Source organism: Egretta garzetta, unplaced genomic scaffold (assembly GCF_000687185.1).
Source record: "Egretta garzetta isolate BGI_Z169 unplaced genomic scaffold, ASM68718v1 scaffold415, whole genome shotgun sequence".
In the NCBI taxonomy this organism is placed as follows: domain Eukaryota; kingdom Metazoa; phylum Chordata; class Aves; order Pelecaniformes; family Ardeidae; genus Egretta; species Egretta garzetta.
The window spans coordinates 2,342,715-2,360,964 of record NW_009259686.1 but is presented as its reverse complement, the minus strand read 5'-3'; the positions used below and the strand labels follow the sequence as shown (position 1 = coordinate 2,360,964).

Sequence of the window (18,250 nt, the reverse complement as noted above, 5' to 3'; positions counted from 1 at the left end):
AAGCATTAGAAGCACCTGAGAAGGTCAATTCCAGCTTAAGCTCTTGAAACTGTTTTCACTACCCCTAGTACAAGAATACCCCAAGCTACATGTGTGTCTTCACAAATCACCCTGAGCTAACATTCACATTTATAGAGGAGGAGTCTGTGTTCTATGAGGAATTTGCATACAAGTTTTCCAAGTCCTAGACCCAATGCTTTTAATCACAAGACTTTTATATTCAGCAAAAATAAAACGATACAAAGAATAACAATTTTTTTAAAGGATGTAAAAGGTCTTTGAATCAATACCAATGCATGGAACTAGAAAAGCATGTGAATCACTCAAAAAAAGCCTTTTAGCTAGTTCTAGAAGTTATTAGCATAGAAATCTATTTTTACTAGACTAATGTTATTTATGACCTTCCAAATCATCCATGGCATAACTAAAAAATTAAAACTTACTGAAGTCTGCTACTTCTCTGTCATAAAAGACTCAGAAAAATTACCAGAAAAAAATAAGCAGCTTTCTGAATTCCTCTTAAATTACTTACAATAACACTTAAGTGTGTGAAAGCTTTTCATATGCAAAGTGCAAACAATTTCATAAATGTGGGAGTAACATTATTGCATCTATTTTTACCTGGGAAACTGAAAATATATAGGGTGTGTGCGTGCATGTCACAGCGCGGTCCTGTGTAGGGACATCTGAGTCAGCCCATCGCTAATTAGTTTTGTCACTGGCAACAGTCTAGTCATGCTAACGTGACGCTCTGGGAAGGTGAAAATGCCCTGCTCCTTGTGAATCTCCTTGCTGCACTTCACCACGCCGTGCAAACAGATCCTCAGAGGCTAATGGCCTGTATTTACAGAGATGCTGAGCATCCCAAAGTCCCTCTGAAAGCAATCCCTCCAGCTATGTAGCGGCCCGAGCTTCATCTTGCCCTCCAGTCCTGCATTTAAAATTCTCTGCATCTTCTCTTTTGGCTGACTGTCATGTTGAGTGATGGGATACACAAGCAGAAAGCTCAGGCAGGCTTGGTCTAGGCTTGCAAAATGGGTTTCTTCAAGTAAATTCCATCATTTAGAGAAAAGTGATTGTACAAAAAAAAAAATAAAATACAGATTTCCTGAGCAATTATGAATTAGTTATCCAGAAGTCCTGACTGTTAAGATTAGCACCCAAGTGTTTTAAGGTCAGATTTATTCTTAGTATCAGCTCTTTGAAGATGCGACACTGTCAGGCTTGTGCTGTGCAGGGAGTCAGATTTCATTATCATAATGGCCCCTTCTGGCATCGAAATCTGTGAATCTCTCCATTTTATCAACCTCTGATGATTTTGCAGTCTGGAAATGACTGCAAAGATTAATAGGGAGAGGCCCAAAAACTGGTAACAACTTTTTAAAGGTTACAAACATTTATCACAGGGTCATGTTTACCCAGCTCTTTTTCAAAAAAACTTCCAATAAAATCAATTAGAAAATCGTATCTGAAAAGGAAAGCAATGAGAAGGCCCATGGAGAGGACTCACGAACGCAGTACAAGCAGCAGCATATAATCAAGAAGACAACTGATTTATACAAAAAATCGTATTCATTAAAGTATCAGAATCACCACTAGGTGATTCTTGGGGCGGGGGAGATTGTGTCTCTCTGAACCAGCTCAAAACTAAAGCCTTGCCACTGGTATTTTGAGGGGAATGAACCTGGAACATAGGAAGTCTCACTGGGTGCAGTGCAGAAGACTCATTCCCTTCAAAATCCCAGGTACAAGGCACCCAAAAGCATGCCTGAAAACAACTAAGTTAGCAAAAACTGCAGGTGAATGACTCTCTGAAACACTGAGGAATATTTGGCAACTTGAAAACAAATGAAACATTTAAGTTGAGGTTTTCTTGGGTTTGTCGTTTTGAGCAAATTTGAGAAAGGAAGGAAAAAGAGGGTATAGTTTATTAACATGAAAATCCTTCCCGGACAGCCTGCTGACCTTCAAGAGCCAACCATGACTTTGAAATGAATGAAAATGTCCTAAGTGAAATGCCATTCTCATTTTTCATAATTCATTAATTTAGTTAAATATGTCAATAATTACCATGAAAGATTCTTCGCACACATCATATTCACAGGGGTTCTGCATTTCAGCCTGTGTGGTGCAGGATGTACTGTGGCAGCTGCTGACAGCAAGCTTTTCAATCAATTCCAGAGTGTGTGTGTGTGCATATTTATTTATATAAATATTGTGCAACCTGTTTATACAGATAATTTGAAAATTATTTAATGTCACTTTTTTTCCTTTTTGATAGGTAAAGAGATTTCCCCCATTGGGTTTATATAGTTTAGAGTCATAAGATTGAGCAAGCAGGATGCTTTACGTCTGTTTCAGGCTCAAATCCCATCCAGAACCACAGATAAGCAATTTAAAAACAAAACCAGAACAGATCAATGCTTGTTGCTAACATTGTAATTGCTATTGACTTTATACATAGCTGTTGAAAAATAGATATACTATGATGCCAAAATACAATTCAGTGTACTTTTACTGTAACTCGGCACTACAGGATTTATACTCAATGAAAGACACTAACTCAGAAACAAAAAAAAGTACCGGATTATTTTTAATTTGTATGTTACAATGCTTCCCATATTTCTGAAATTCTTCTCACTAGAGAAATAACTTAAAGCCTGGTCAAAGCGATTTCTTGCATAATTTCCAAACAGGAGAATATTTAGCCTAATTATCAGTAACATCTCCACTGTTAGGACAGCAATGCCTCCAACAGGCATCAACAAGAAGTTTTTTTGTACTTCTGTGCCATATCAGGGATTTTTTTCCTAAACTTTATGACACACATTAAGCCAAGTCTGATCAAAGAGTCTACCCAAATTTGGATCTACTGAACTAGGGAAAACTATGCTTAAACCTATGTGCATTTCTTTTTGCAAGCATTATAGTTTGGATTCCCATACAAACTGTATGAAAACAAGCAGCTTCAAGTAAGTTCCATTTGGGTTTTTAAAACTAGAAATCCTGTGTGAACATCAGGGTGAACTGAAATGCAGCCACCAATGTTACAGTTGCTTCTTCAGAACAAGACAGAGATTTCTGCATTTGGAATTAAAATGCCACAACTTTTTGTTTCTCATTCAGTATAGTATTTCCACAACAGATTGTCCTGGTTTTGGCTGGGACAAAGTTAATTTTCTTCCTAGTAGCTCGCACAGTGCTGTGTTTTCAATTTAGTAGGAGAAGAATGCTGATAACACACTGATGGTTTAGCTGTTGCTGAGCAGGGCTTACATCAGTCAAGGACTTTTCAGCTTCCCCTGCTCTGCCAGGTACCCAAAAAGCTGGGAGGGGGCACAGCCAGGACAGCTGACCCCAACTGGCCCAAGGGCTATTCCATACCATATGACGTCATACTCAGTATAGAAACTGGGGGAGTTGTCTGGGGGGCAGCGATTGCTGCTTGGGGACATGGGGATGGCCTGGGCATCAGTCAGCAGGTGGTGAGCACTTGCATTGTACATCACTTGGTTTGTATATTCTTTTAGCTTTATTACTATTATTATTATCTCTTCCTTTGCTGTCCTATTAAACTGTCTCTATCTCAACCTACTGGTTTTACCTTTTTTTTTTTCTGATTCTCTCCCCCATCCCTCTTGGGGCAGGGGGAGTGTGAGCGAGCGTCTGTGGCACTTTGCTGCTGACTGGGGTTAAACCACAACACATATAATGATATATAAACGTGCTGCTAGAACGTTGCAGTCAATGTACTTTGCTGGAAACCCCCCAAAATCTTTAAACACCTAGCATTTATTCTTTTTAAACTAATTACCTTCTATGGAAAAAAGTCTGTCAAAGATCAGCTTCTAATGCTGAATTCAGATACGCTGCTCAGCTTGGTAACTTCAATGCCTGCATGTAAGTACTATTTATTACGTATTTCAGAAATCAGATCTTTTCCCTTTTCTAAATATCTGTATTTTTGTTATGCATAGTCTACCTTAAAAATAGACAGATGGGTTATGAACGAGAGATAAACATAATAAACTGAAATGTTTTCTTCCTTTACTTAATATCTCAAGAGGGACTACTTTGTATAATTAAATGTAGCGAGTTACCTCCTGAGATAGTATAAGCAATGTCTCTCCACAGAATTTAGCAGATTATGACATTCCGATCCCTAGGATTTTTTGAAACGCCACTAACAAAATTCAAAATAAGTGTGTCTGTGTACACACAATTTTGTATCAGCATAGTGTCATAATTGTCCACAGAAGTATTTCTTGAGGTGTTTTTTTTTTTAAATTTAAGAATTTGCAGCATTTAAAAAACAAAACCTGTGAACTATTTTGGACAGTTCTACCGTAACAACTAAAATCCAGGTGTTCACTTATTACTGTTTTTTTCTTTTGTTTTGCTTGCTTGCATGCCAGTATGCATGGAAAAATGCACATGTGCTTTTAACATATATTTTGCAATCATTTCAAAAGCCTTAAGAGTACAAATTGAGAAACTTCTCTCAATGGGATATTCCTTGCACTGTATATGAGCTCAGTACGCATGTCTAATGTGGCAGAAGATAATGAATCCTCTATCTCCAGTGCAAACTCTTAAGGTTTGCTAGCAAAGGACTCAATCATTTTGGTTAAGGCCATTTCTACAAAGTTAGAGAAAAAAAATGTTCTTTGAAAAGACATTCTATATTGGCAAAAACTATTCTTGCTCTCTTGCATCAACATGATAAATTAGTCTTGCTCTTGAATTTCTTTTTAAGGGACCAGCCTATCTCCTATAACAGTCACATGAGCGTCCATTCCTTTGGGTTAGACTTCTGTGGGACCCGGGCCTGCGCGTGCATGCTGGGATCAGTAAAGGAGAACTGAGTAGTGGAATAGCATCTGGAGAAGGGAAAACCTTCAGTCATTTCAATGCCTTGCTTGGGTTTCAGGTATTCAGTTATTCAACACAGGTTTTATTTAGAATAAAAAAAATCACAGCAGTCTGCTTGGACACATGCTGTTCTTTCTTTAGTTGCTCACAATGGATGCAATCAACTGAAGATATATGCTCGTTTTGTACTACAAGTGTACTGTGGCAGGATTTAAGAGAAAGAGATTAATTAAATATTTAAAATCAGATTCTTAATGACACACAGTCATATCCCTAGGCATCAATCCTGCAAACACATATGCATGTTTAGTTAATGGAACCTCTTGCGTACACAAAGTATTTAAATCCTCTCAGGATCAGCGATCTAATTTTGCTTGAAGAAGAAAAAAATGTCTTCTTTGAGCAGGTATTATATTTTTCTCTCTGCCCTTTACTAAATAACTAAAAAAATCCTTTTCAAGTTTTATCAGATGTATTGTTTGACAAAATGAGATGAAAATCAATTGTGTTTACAAGTCATTTTTGTAATTAAATAGCCTATTGTAATTCCTGATACACAAATGCTCTATCTCTAAACTTCATCCTTGTTGCCAAAACCTTCAGTTTATTGCAAAATAAAACAGAGGGCAAACAAGACAGTCCTACTCAGAAAATATACCTCCCCTAATATGTAATCTGTTAGATCTACAACTGATGAAAAATATCAGAAATGTGACAGTAAAATTGAGTGATTTGACTAGCAATTCAAAAGCGTCGCTGTATATCTAACCTCATGGTGGTGTTTTGCCACTTCCTCCTGGGAGAGACAGAGGAGGGGGAAGGGAGCCTTTTGGGAGTCTTTACTCCAACACCATACCGCAAGCACTTGCTTGAGGTGTGCTGACCGGCATCCTCCACGGCACCCACGTGTCTTTATTGACCTAAGAGGGAGCTGACACTCCCAGACATCACGCCTGGAACTGCATTCAGGAAAGATGCCAAAAGTACCTAAAACAGGCAGTGAACACTCACCTCTGGCTGAGGTGCACGACGAAAGGAGAAAAGGCAGAGGAAAGAGGGCTGTCCAAGGGGAAAAAGCTGGAGTGGGTGTCGAAGAAGGAGGGGAAGGAAAGAGGAACTACAACCATAAATGTGTAGGTTTCTTATTGTACTGTGAGTATGGTCACCTCGAGGGGTGAGAGCAGAAATGCCTGCATATTACAGACACTACGCACAACTTCTGTGCCTTACTTCCATCCATTTGATATCAGTTCTCATGGAGCTATTTCTGACCAACGGATGACAGCAGGGAGCAGAGCCCAGCTCCGTCTTTGTCTTAAGCTGTCCCCTTCCACATGACGCTGTAAATTTTAAGTAATCCACAACTGCCAGCGTTTTCACCCTGGGTGTAGGCTCCAGAGCGTTATGGTCCCTCACAAGGTCTAAACAGCATTGGGATCAGATCCCTGGTCTTCTGTCATGCCTCTTTCCTGACTCCCAGTAACAGCATTCCTTTTTATTCCTCCAAGAAGCACCTGGAGCCCTGGCTTTGCAAGGCTCTAACGTATACACAGAAGAGCTTTCTGGGCTCTCAAGACCTCACTGCAAAGACACTGTTAACTCCTCTGAACCTCAAGCCAAAGTACAGAGCCATTCCTCAGGCAGAAATCCTATAACAGGAGATTGCAATCCTATCCCACAGCACTTCAGGTCTGGACTACAGTTCCATCATTAAATTTAACTTAAGCATAAGAAATCAAATCATCTGACTAATTAGATTTGTGGCACAAGTGGTCTGCTGTCATTCAATAAAACTAGAATTCATGAACAAAATAGATGGCGATATTACTGCAATTATATAGTGTATCATAAAATCTATCATAAAATATAATGATATTACTGGTGATCATATAGTGCTAAAACATGAAATGAGGTGATAGCAAATAAACAAACAAATAGAAGAATCAGTGATAATTCCCAGTTTCATCTCTATGCTTAGTTTTCTCATTTCAAAAGTATCTCCTCTGCACAAAATAATATAGTTTTTATTAGATTTTAAAGCAGCTTTCTGTACTTGTAACAGTACATACTCCTGTAAGAGCTGGACCCGTTGGTGGTTGATATTTTTAGGCCCATCCTCAGCAAAGACAGGTTACAGATCTCTGTCAAACAGATACTGTGCAGCCACATATACCTGCCTATTATTTAAAAGAACCCACACCCCTGACAGCGACTTTTCAGGCAATTACTGCATGCCTGTGCTAATCCACCATTAGGCAGTGCCAAGAAATTATCAGAACAGCAGATAGCTTCAGATATTATTGTGCTCTGTCATGCTGGATGGAGACCTGGTTGCTTTGAGAGGCGGCATCCACCTGGCATTTGAGGGAAATCAGATTTGCTGGCTGACACTGTCACTTCTGTTTGCTGCCTCTGATGTTGCTGATCAGGAGGTACAGTTCACTAGCAGTGAATTCGGCACAGCTTAAAAAGGGCTGTCCCTTGGCGGGCCTTTCTTGAGAGAGGTCCCACAGAGAATCAGCAGGCACTTGCTCTTCTTCTGTGCTTGTTATTTCATCTTGTCCTCATTATTATTTCTGGCTTATTTAGCATGAAAAGCCTAGCAGGAAAACACTCACTACAATACCTTCTGTGGGCTGATGCCACTCAGATTCACCCGAATTAGAAGGTGATGTCTAGTGCTTTACCCAGTGCTTAAGCCATAAAGGGAGCTTATTGAGCTGAAGTGCAGCCTGCTTGGCAAAGAGCGCCTGCAGCTCCAGGAAACAGCATGAAAATAAGGCCGAGACGCTCTATCTGCCGTGTGAACTGAAGGCACACCCATTCGGCTACCTGAGCGCACAGTCCTGTGCTGCTGTTCGAGCCCGATTGCTAGTGGATGAAGCAGATATCAAAGTTTTCTTTTCATCTCCAAGAGATATGGTGCATAACTTCTCGTATTATCCTATCGCCCAGCTTCATCTCTTACAGCAGGATTGCTGGCAGGAGTGAAAAGGCCTGAGGAGATCTGGTGCTGCAGTTAGCACAAGCCCCTGGATAAAAGACACACCGCAGAAGTTTTCTGAAGGCAGCTTCGTGCGCACACGCCTTGCTGGGGAGAGCAGGGGTCACCGTAGACCCTGTTTTTGAGGAATCTGTTCTGGTTCCCTCACGTCTTACATCTTCTGGGCAGTCAGTGCAAGCACTCCAGACCAAGAGACAGAACTGGTTAAGATAATCTGCTCTTAGCTAAGGTATGAGAACACCCTGTGTACGTCTTGAAGATACATCCTCTTTATCTGAAGATAAGAAAGGACTTTATGCTTTTACAAATATTTATGAAAAGTAAGACCTACAAAGCTACAGTTATATACTAACGCAAACTTTTTTTGAGAAGTACTGATGCTCCTCAGAAATAAGTTTTCATAACTATAACACTAAATGCACGACTGTGATTTTTTTATCAACTAAAACCACAGAGACAAGAAAATAAATACTTGTTATCTGGCCCCTGCTTGCTCTGAGTACTGTTTGCTAACAGTCCCAGGCTTTTGGTTTATAATTGTATCTCTTTTTGAATTGTGATATATATTATTTTAATGCTTTTGTGGCTCAGTGTTCTCGCCTATTTTCATAGGCACATGCTTTGGTTGTGTTCTTTGATGGCTAAGGAGAGCGTATAAATTCCGAATGTACTGTTTATACTGCTGTAGCGGTACGTCTGTACTGGCTGGCACCAGTCAGGCAGACTAAGACGCCGGTAAACTATATGATATACAGACATGCAGTGAAACAGAACGATGTTTACAGCATCGGAAAACAAACACCCAGGATATGGGAAGAGATGTCAAACAAAGGCAAGGAAAGCAGAGCTGGCTAGTTTGGTTGCTTCCACTTCTATATCTATAATGCAAATAACACTACTGTAAATTCAACTGGCTTACTGAGCAGTGGACTGTATACTGAAAAAATATTAACTTTGTTGATCAAGTAAGCCATAGCCAGATCTTGCGATTATTTATTTTCAGCAGCTCTATTGAGGTGAGTCATTTTACCTGCTGATCCTACTATAAAGTAGCAAGCTCAACACCAGTTACACCCTGTTACTGTTGTGACGGCCATCGCTCCTTTCCTCCCAAAGGTGAATTACAGCATTTTAAAGAGTGAAAGTCCTCTGAGGTCTCAGGCACGTTGACAGCATTTTTGAAAATGGGGACTTCTATTGTACAGAATAGCACCTCTTTTTTAGAAAATGGTTGTAGACACACTTTATCAACAGGCTAAAAGAAAAGGCATGACCGCACTGGTATCAGTGGCAAGGTCTGCACTTCTTTCAGGGGGGTAACTACTCAAGTGTACTTTGACTTCTCGATCACCTGCGCTGGAATATTTGCAGTACTCTTTGGAAATAACACAGCGATAAGCTAATTGTTCTGAAATAATTACAAGCAAAGTAGATACTTGTACTCAGATCTGCTATATGAGGAAACTTAATGCACGTAACTTGGTGGCATTCAGTCCTGCTCCTTCCAAACCAGAGAATGGGAAATTCTGAACTGGCAGCTCTCCTTGGATTCTTGTGCTTTTTGTTTTGCTCCATCTCAGCAATTCTCCACTTTCCATGTAGTATCTACCATACTGTATTACACAAATACTGCTGCAGTATTGCAGGTAACTGTATATCAAGCTTTGCTCATTTAAAATTCTATCACGGATAGTGTAACATTTTAGTTTCCAAATTCTGATACATAACAAACAAATTTAAAATCGCCCAAAATGTGTCCCCTGCTCCTCAGAGTGTCACTGGCTATGTTGGAAAGATATTAGAGATCAAAAGCTATGCTAAAACTGCAAGAGATCAAAAAAGGCCTACGGCAATATGAATGTGAAGCGATTAAGCCTATAGTTCTTCAGGCAAGATTGCTCCCTGGCTGGAAAAAAAAAAAAAAGAGACAAACTCAGATCTCTTGAGGATAGGAATTCAGAAGAACAAAAATATCACTTCAACATTCTCAGTTCTTTTTACAAGCAAGAAAAGGAGAGGCACAAACCCCAAATACACTGGACTGGGCACTGAAAGAAGCATTCTGCCTAGGCAACATTATTTTAAATCAACGGTTTTGTATTTATAGCATATTTCAACCTATAATTGCTTCAGCATATTGTAGTACAAAGTTACTGTTGAATATGATAAAGGACATTTTAATCTACTGAATGTGCAAAAAGCGTAAATGACTTTTTAATAGCACTGTTGTTTTGACTGACAAAGATTTATGTCAATGAGAGAAAAGGTTTTAATGAAAAAATATTGCTACAAAGCATATACGTATGCTTACGTCTTTTACATATATAAGTGAATGAGACAGACATTAATAAAGAAATAAAGCTTCCTGTAAGATCTGGCCTTTGATTTTCCCTATTCCATTTTTAAATCCATCACAGAGGTGTCATATTTTGGTAACACATTAGCACAGTCGTGACATAAAAATGGCAATGCCTATGAATTCCTTCCATCTTTTAATATAAAATACAAGTATCAAAGATGTCGGAAAAGTCTTGCAAACCTCTGACCTTATAGAAACCTGTGAGTAAAAAACCACTGCAATGGATTAAAAATTATTTTATCAGATTCCCACTTCCCAGGCTAGCCCCAGCCTCCACTTGCTTTTCACTTTTTGGATCCTTCCCACCTAACAGGAGGGCTACCAGGAAAAATTGTGGGTTTCATGTTTAGAGCAGCTGTGTATAAGAAATGCATTTCACACAAGGCCCAGGCTTTCTGGATGATAAAAGTGCTTGCAGACGTGTCCAATCGATGGCAGTTCTCACTGCATGCACTGTAAGTGCCCTGCAGCGACGGCTCTGGGGACTACCCTTACACAGAGGGAGCAGGACGGCAGGGGGAGGAGGGGACAGGCAAGCAAAACAGCATGACAACTCCAAAGGCAAATCCAAGCAGATAAAGTACCTGAAATAATTACTTGTTGAAAGCAGATGACAAAAAAAAACTGATACTGGGCCACACAGTAATAGCACCAAGAGCAAGACACGTGTCCTCTTCCAGTGCATGGCATGTGTCCCATGTGATTAGAGAAGCTGGGACATGACCTCACTCTCGAATAAATTTATCAAAAGCTAAAAATCATGTTTCACCTGTAAACCATAAACATGACTGCCCTGTTGGCTTTCAATGAACAGGAAGCCATTTAACAGAAGGTGAGTGGAAGTGAATGATGAATGCACCCTTCAGCAGAGCAGCTGAACCAAAAAACCCCTACTGAAATCTTTGTGCAGTAGAATATTTTGGGAAGGAAAATGTTGCCTATATGTTTTCAGCTGGGAACTGAGTCTTTCTACGTGTTACTCTCAGCTTTAAAAAAAGACATTGACTGTTTATCAGACACTCTACAGATAATATAGAAAACTTTTGGCTGGGGTGACTATTGCATTGATCTCTCCCTGAATTCAGTAGATTGCTCTAGCTTTTATGAACAAAAAAAATGCAGCCCCTCTCTCTCATCTGCTTGGACTGCTGTAATTAATGAGCTAAGACAAGCATTACCACAAGCACAATTCATTATCATTGTTCCAGTCTGTGTTCAAATTATATATAAAATAGTTGGCGAAGAGTACTGTTGACAGAGTAAAAAAAAAGATTGCTCAACACACCCATATTCTACAAGTTTCTTTCTGTATAGAAACATCAGTCTTCATATATGCATATGAAGAATTTTCTTTCATACTAGACTGCAGCCAGTACTAGATTATTATTACTGTATTATACACATGACCAAATGAGATCAATAGTGTATAATAATTTTTTCTCTAATACACAACCTCTCACTCTTGCCTGAAACAAAAAAAAATTAAAAAAAAAACAACCCCAAACAATAATAAAATATGACTGTAAAATGAATCAACGGGTTTTGTTTATTTGACTAGGTCCACTGCTCCAGAAGGCAGCACAGGCATCAGATTTTGTACATAGCTCTCTCACAAGAGCTCAAAGTACGTACTTTTTGTCTTCCTAAGGGCCTACCTACAGTGGGTCCAGCAAGACATAACAAGTTACACTCGTTAACAGTGTAACTTAATTCCTTCCCAAGGGTCCCAGTTTTGCAACCCTTTCTCACATTAAAAAGCCCAATCATGAGTAATTCATCAAAAACAACTCCCTTTTTTTGATTTTCTGAAATGATAACACACTAACCATCTAAATTTCTATTTAAGCTTCTAAACAATTAACTTTTTTAAAAAGTCTTACAACTATCACTGCTTTTATGAACCCAGGCTTAAGACTGCTAGTCTATTTGAATAAAATAAACTCAGTGAAAAGTATTGCATATTTCTCAAATAGCATGCAACTTCATACATTCCATCAGAAATCCCAAAAGTATGTCAGGAAAGTCTTTCAGTGTTTTCTGGCTTGTGCTGCAAACCAGCAACCCTTGGGTTGTCTAAACAACACAGTTCTCTAAAAAACAGGTTTGAATTCTCTCCAGTAAGAGCTGATCCTTACTTGGATATCAATCTAAAAGACTCAGAGCTATGCATTCTCTTTTTTAGAGAGAATTCCTGCGTAGGAATGTCTCAGTGGTGGAGAGAAGAATCCAGTTAATGAAGTAAGAGAGAAACAGGCTGCCAGAAGGACCCTTTGGAGCTCTTTCCTGTCCTTTCCCTGTTGCCTCACGCTGTCAATTATGCCTGAGAAGACAGTACAAGCTGTTTCTTACACACATGTACAAGCTTCATAACTGATGGGTTTGAGGCATCTCTTATGAAAAGTCACACAGGGAGAGGACACTTCATTATTGAAGTCCCTCTGTTACTTTACAGTAAGAGAAGGAAGTTTCGTGTTAACCTGACACAGATGAGTAATCATCTTGATACCATTTCCCAGATGAATAATCTTCTCTGGAAAAACTGCTAAACATTATCAGTTGCACTTCAGACAGCCCAGCCAGGATGAGTCAGGCTGCAGGAGCACCTCAAGCTTCAGGGAAGCCAGAAACCTGACAATGATTAAAGGTAGAAGCCTCCAAAACACACGAGAAACAAGGCTACTGGCTTGTTTGCAAAAGTCTGTCCATCATTAAGGTCAGACAGACCTTGCAGTGCTTTTTCCCAGCATGGTTCTATCAACATCTGAAAAAGACTCGTGTCTCCCCAGTTGACACAGTCACGCCAAACAGACAGGTTATGTTGACAGGGGAGGGTGGTTGGCAAGCTGTATCATTTGGAGATGAAGTCTAGTTAAACCAACAGTAAACCCTTTCATTCATAAAATGTTCATATTTTAGGTTTGGCCCCAGGCACTCTTGCTAACATCACACCTGTCCCGCTGAAGTGGGTAGTATAGAATCACAGAATCACAGAATGCTTTGGTTTGGAAGGGACCTTTAGAGGTCATCTAGTCCAACCCCCCTGCAGTCAGCAGGGATGTCTTCAACTCCATCAGGTTGCTCGGAGCCCCATCCAACCCGGCCTTGAACGTTTCCAGGGATGGGGCCTCCACTACCTCTCTGGGCAACCCATTCCGTTGTTTCACCACCCTCATTGTAAAGAATTTCCTCCTTATATCCAGTCTAAATCTACCCTGTTTCAGTTTAAAAGCATTACTCCTTGTCCTGTCACAACTGGCCCTGCTAAAAAGATGGTCTCCATAAAAAGATTGTCCCCATAAAATATAGACTGCAATGTAATGCCATCCTATGCACCATACAGTTCCCCTGCTCTAATGTAAGTTCAGAAACATGTATCACAAGTATGGATCCATCTCCTTAAAATGGTTAGCTCATTTTTCTAAGATTTAATAACACTGATCCTTTTTCTGTAAGAACTCCATTATTATATTGCCTGTACTTACCATGAAGGTAATGTGCATGATTTTTGTGCAGATTATGGATTTAAGAAACACGTAAGCGACAAAATTTTCTTACAACACTTTTTCATAGTCACTGTTTTTAGTCTAATGTAGCATAGCCTTACAAACTATTTTCCTCTTTAGTCAGGAAAAATCACTGCCAGCAAGCAAGTTGCTTAATGTTGTTTACAACATGTCTTCTTAAGGTCAAAATTAACATAGGTAATGATCATTTTAAGGAGTGACACTGTGATGCATCAAGCATGAAGGAGGTCAAGAGTAAGTCCACTCATAATGTCATCTTAACCTTACGTTTATCTCCAAATATTCAAAAGAATCTAGGTTTCAAGTGGCTCAGTCTCCTTCATGAATTTTTGGGCCAGTATATACATACAAATATATATCGAATAGGTTCCTTCAGGGGGTGGATCAGGGCAGAAACATTCTCTGCCTTACCCGTGTAGGAGCTGGTTTCCTCCTGCACTGAGTGTTGAGGCAGCCCAGGGAAATCAGTGCCTGAAATCAGGCACTCAGGCTTGGTGCTTAAAGTTAGGTGGTATGAATACACACGCCTCCAACAGTCTGTTTATTTTCCCACAGTATTTTGTTGAAATTCACATATATTTTGCTTAGAGCTGTATTGGTTTAATGTGATTTGCTGAAGAACTTGTTTATTCTTTACAGGCTTCTGTTTTTCGTGTGTAACCTTTTCCTATTTCCTTTGAGTATTCTCATAAGACTACACATCTCTGCTAGTACATAACAAAGAACACTGTTTAATATTCTATTTTTTGTAAGAGGCTTAGGAGGAGTAGGTTAGCCTGTTTACACAGTGTTTGCCTGCTGTAAGCATGTTTTAAATACTTTACCTTAGAAATCCTTTAAACTTTTCTATGCATCTGCAGACAGAAGAAGCTGAACAACACTATGTCTTTTAGATTTAATTGCTGCTTCCTGAAGCGACCAACCCATATCACTGTATCAAAAGTGTCATGGTTGTTGCTCTTGAGGTTGTGCTGATCAACTAAACAAACCTTTCAGCTGTCAAATTTGACAGCAGCACATACATAACGTCCTCTTTATAAAGTGGAAGCACCACAAGCACATCGGAGAGCCAATATGCTATGCACTCAACCTTTTTCCAAAGAGGGGTAAGAATCCCACTTAATTTTTCTCCAAACCTGCATTCAAAGGAGACATACCCTTCAAAATGGCATTTTACAAGGCAGCACCACCAGCTAAGAGAGCCGTTGGAAAGGGACTGGACTGAATGCAGCCGGCCAGCTAGGCAAAAAAGCATGGCAGCGAATGGGAAACAGCCTTTCTTTGGGGTATTTCAAGACCTTGTAGCAAAACTGAACTAGCCTTGGCAATAGAGTTGACTGTGGTTTTGTAGTTTCCCTTCCAGTGGATACATTGGTAGCTCCGGAGCTGCAGTTGAAAAAGATCACAAAGTACCCTGGGCAAGCCACAGTCAAGCCTCGCTACATACAGAAGCAGAAAATACCAAATCTCACCCTGAAAGGGACAAAGAGGGAAAGAAGTAATTCATTCTCCTCTTCCTTGAGCATACAGTCATTCTAAACTGTAAACTTCAGGATAAAAGGCCTAGTGAAAACTCTATTATGGAAACAAATTATATACTGTATCTACATAGAGGGGAAACACCATAAAAAGATGCTGTCCCTTTGTGTTCAGTTTTGGGCCCCTCACTACAAGAAAGACATTAAGGCGTGGAGCATGTCCAGAAAAGGGCAATGAAGCTGGTGAGGGGTCTGCAGCACAAGTCTTCTGAGGAACAGCTGAGGGAACTGGGGTTTTTTAGCCTGGAGAAGAGGCTGAGGGGAGACCTTATCACCCTCTACACCTACCTGACAGGAGGCTGTAGCGAGGTGGGGGTCGGCCTCTTCTCCCTGGTAACAGATGATAGGACGAGGGGGAATGGTTTGAAGCTGCGCCAGGGCAGGTTTAGGCTAGACATTAGGAAAAACTTCTTCACCAAAAGGGTTGTCAGGCTCTGGAATGGGCTGCCCAGAGAGGTGGTAGAGTCCTCATCCCTGGTGGTATTTAAAGGAAGGATAGATGAGGTGCTTAGGGACATGGTTTAGTGGTGGGATGGCAGGGTTAGGTTAAAGGTTGGACAAGAGGAAATGACCTCAAGTTGTGCCAAGGCAGGTTTTGACTGGATATTAGGAAAAACTTCTTCACCAAAAGGGTTGTCAGGCTCTGGAATGGGCTGCCCAGAGAGGTGGTAGAGTCCTCATCCCTGGTGGTATTTAAAGGAAGGATAGATGAGGTGCTTAAGGACACAGTTTAGTAGTGGAAAGGTACAGTTGGACTTGATGATCTCAAAGGTCTTTTCCAAGCAAATGATTCTATGACTCCCTTGCTGCCCTTTATCAGTCTGTTTGTATTGCACCCATTTACGTGCCCATTTCAGCCACTTGAACTGTTTACGGATGCATTCGAGCTAGAGCCCATCCTACCAATTTAAAGCCCATAGAGTCATGCAGAACCCAATTTATTTCACGGGGAAGAAAGGGGAGTGTGACATACTTGCTAGGAATACTTCTGAAACCTTGTCATACCTGTTTAAAGAGGTAATGTGGCCCAGGATCAAACAGATCTGCATGCTAACACATTTTTTGGCATTTTTTTTAAATTGACACTAGAAAGCAAAAGGTGGTTTGTACATACAGCACCCTGTCACTGAGGTTATGTAGGCCAGGTGTACCTTAGGAAACCCAGCATGCAAGTGCCCCTTAGTGAAGACAAGTAAATTTGGAGAAGTGTCCACATTACTTATAGATTAGTCATTAGTGAGAAATGAAGGTAAGGTATCCAACTAAAATGTATTTCCTCGTTGCCTAAATCTCTTTTTTTTTTTTTTCCTTCTGATGTCTCTTTAATATTTTCTGACTAATTTCTGCAAGTATGCAAAATCACAAAACCTGAGACTCTCAAGGTACACGAGTCGGATATACACAAATGTGTTATTTTCTTATAACAACTGGCTACCATGCCAAACCAATGCATGTTCCCACTGAAGCAAGAGAGAAACCTTAGGATATATCCTGAAGTCAGACAGAATTGTATCACTCGAGGTATATTCAACCGAGGTCAAAGAAAAGGTGTGCTGATTAGTTACAAATTTCTCATTGATTTGTCAGCATTACAGTAAAATGGTAATTATGCTTCATTAATCCCTCCAATTAATCCCTGTTCCTTTGTAAATAAGGTTAACAACATTGATGCATGTGATACCAAAAGACTGATCTCAGTCTGGGAAAACCTTGCCGTTTAAATTGTTAAGAGCCAGACTGTTTTTCCTGCCAGAAGAAAAAGAAAACCCTCTAGTAAAACACCAATTAGGTTATTATTGCCACATTATTTTTTTCAATAATAATTGTCATGTTTACCTTTCTTGCATCTCGTATCATCTTCCGAACAGTTTCCTTTATGGTATAAGGCTGTGCTCGCGGTGGATGAAAAAGCAGATCAATATTCGTGGCACCAGAAATTCCAGGCATCAGGTAGGGCCAACCTAAGTCAAGATTTGGAGCTTCCACATCAGATTCAATGGGCCAGTAGGTTCCCGAGGAAGAGGTGTCATCAATGGCATGGTTAGAGGAATAAATTGTGGTTTGGGGAAGTTTGTGAACATTGTTCAAAATATAATCAATCTCCTCATCTGCTAGGAACTCTGAGCATCTCTCTGTGGAAAGAAACTCTTTGTAGGCTTCTAAACCTCCTTCAATTAGAGCATCAATAGCTACTCGGTACCATTCCTTGTAATGAGGTTCAATATAGCTGTCTGATCTGCATTCATCATGTAGGGAAGATAGCAAAGATGAAGTTTCCATTTTCACATATATTCTGTATGAAGTCTCTTAAACTTCCATTCGTGAGCTGATGAAATGTATCTATAAAGAGAGAAAAGCAAGAAAACAATCAGAATATTTCTAGACATCTATGACACGCACATGGATGTTATTCAAAATACTTTTCCGGTAATGTTGCTCTAAGTTTTTCTAGCACCTTCCAAGAATTTAAAAATGTTTTGAAAAGGCTCAGGGATCAATACTGTGAAATTAATATTAAAGAGCTAGATAAACAGCTGCTTCTACATAAGGCAAACATAAACACATAATTAAGTGATTTGATGAAGTTCTTATATTAAAAGCTACAGCAGAGCTCGTAATACACTTAAGATCTGTACCAGTAACACCAATACATACCCAATGCATGTTCTAATATGCTACCATAGGTTGGGCTTCAAAACTCTATAACAACTGACAGAGTAGTGTTCAGAGAACACTTCAGAAACCAATTACATTTCCTACTTTTTGATGCATTAATCTTTCTCTGCAATGCATTCCTTTCCTCTGGCTCCCTTGAAAAAAGAGTCACTCAGATCCCTCTCCTTAGATCTATCTGTTCTCCCATGCTGATCTAATCCATTTGTTGCTCCCAAGCAGGACCAGCCTACCTCATTTCAGTGAGTTATGAGGAACTCCGGGAAGATTTCTCCTCCCA

At 39.9% G+C, this 18,250-nt stretch overlaps 1 protein-coding gene across 1 annotated transcript in view; it reads right to left on the bottom strand.

The window, feature by feature from the left end:
• FAM83B (family with sequence similarity 83 member B) overlaps positions 1 to 17,577 on the bottom strand; it is a 46,416-nt gene extending 28,839 nt beyond the window's left edge. The window contains exon 1 of the mRNA XM_009638780.1: positions 17,134 to 17,577. Within this exon, the coding sequence (XP_009637075.1) occupies positions 17,134 to 17,577 (444 nt within the window). The remainder of the gene's footprint in view (positions 1 to 17,133) is intronic.
• Positions 17,578 to 18,250: the final 673 nt, after the last annotated feature.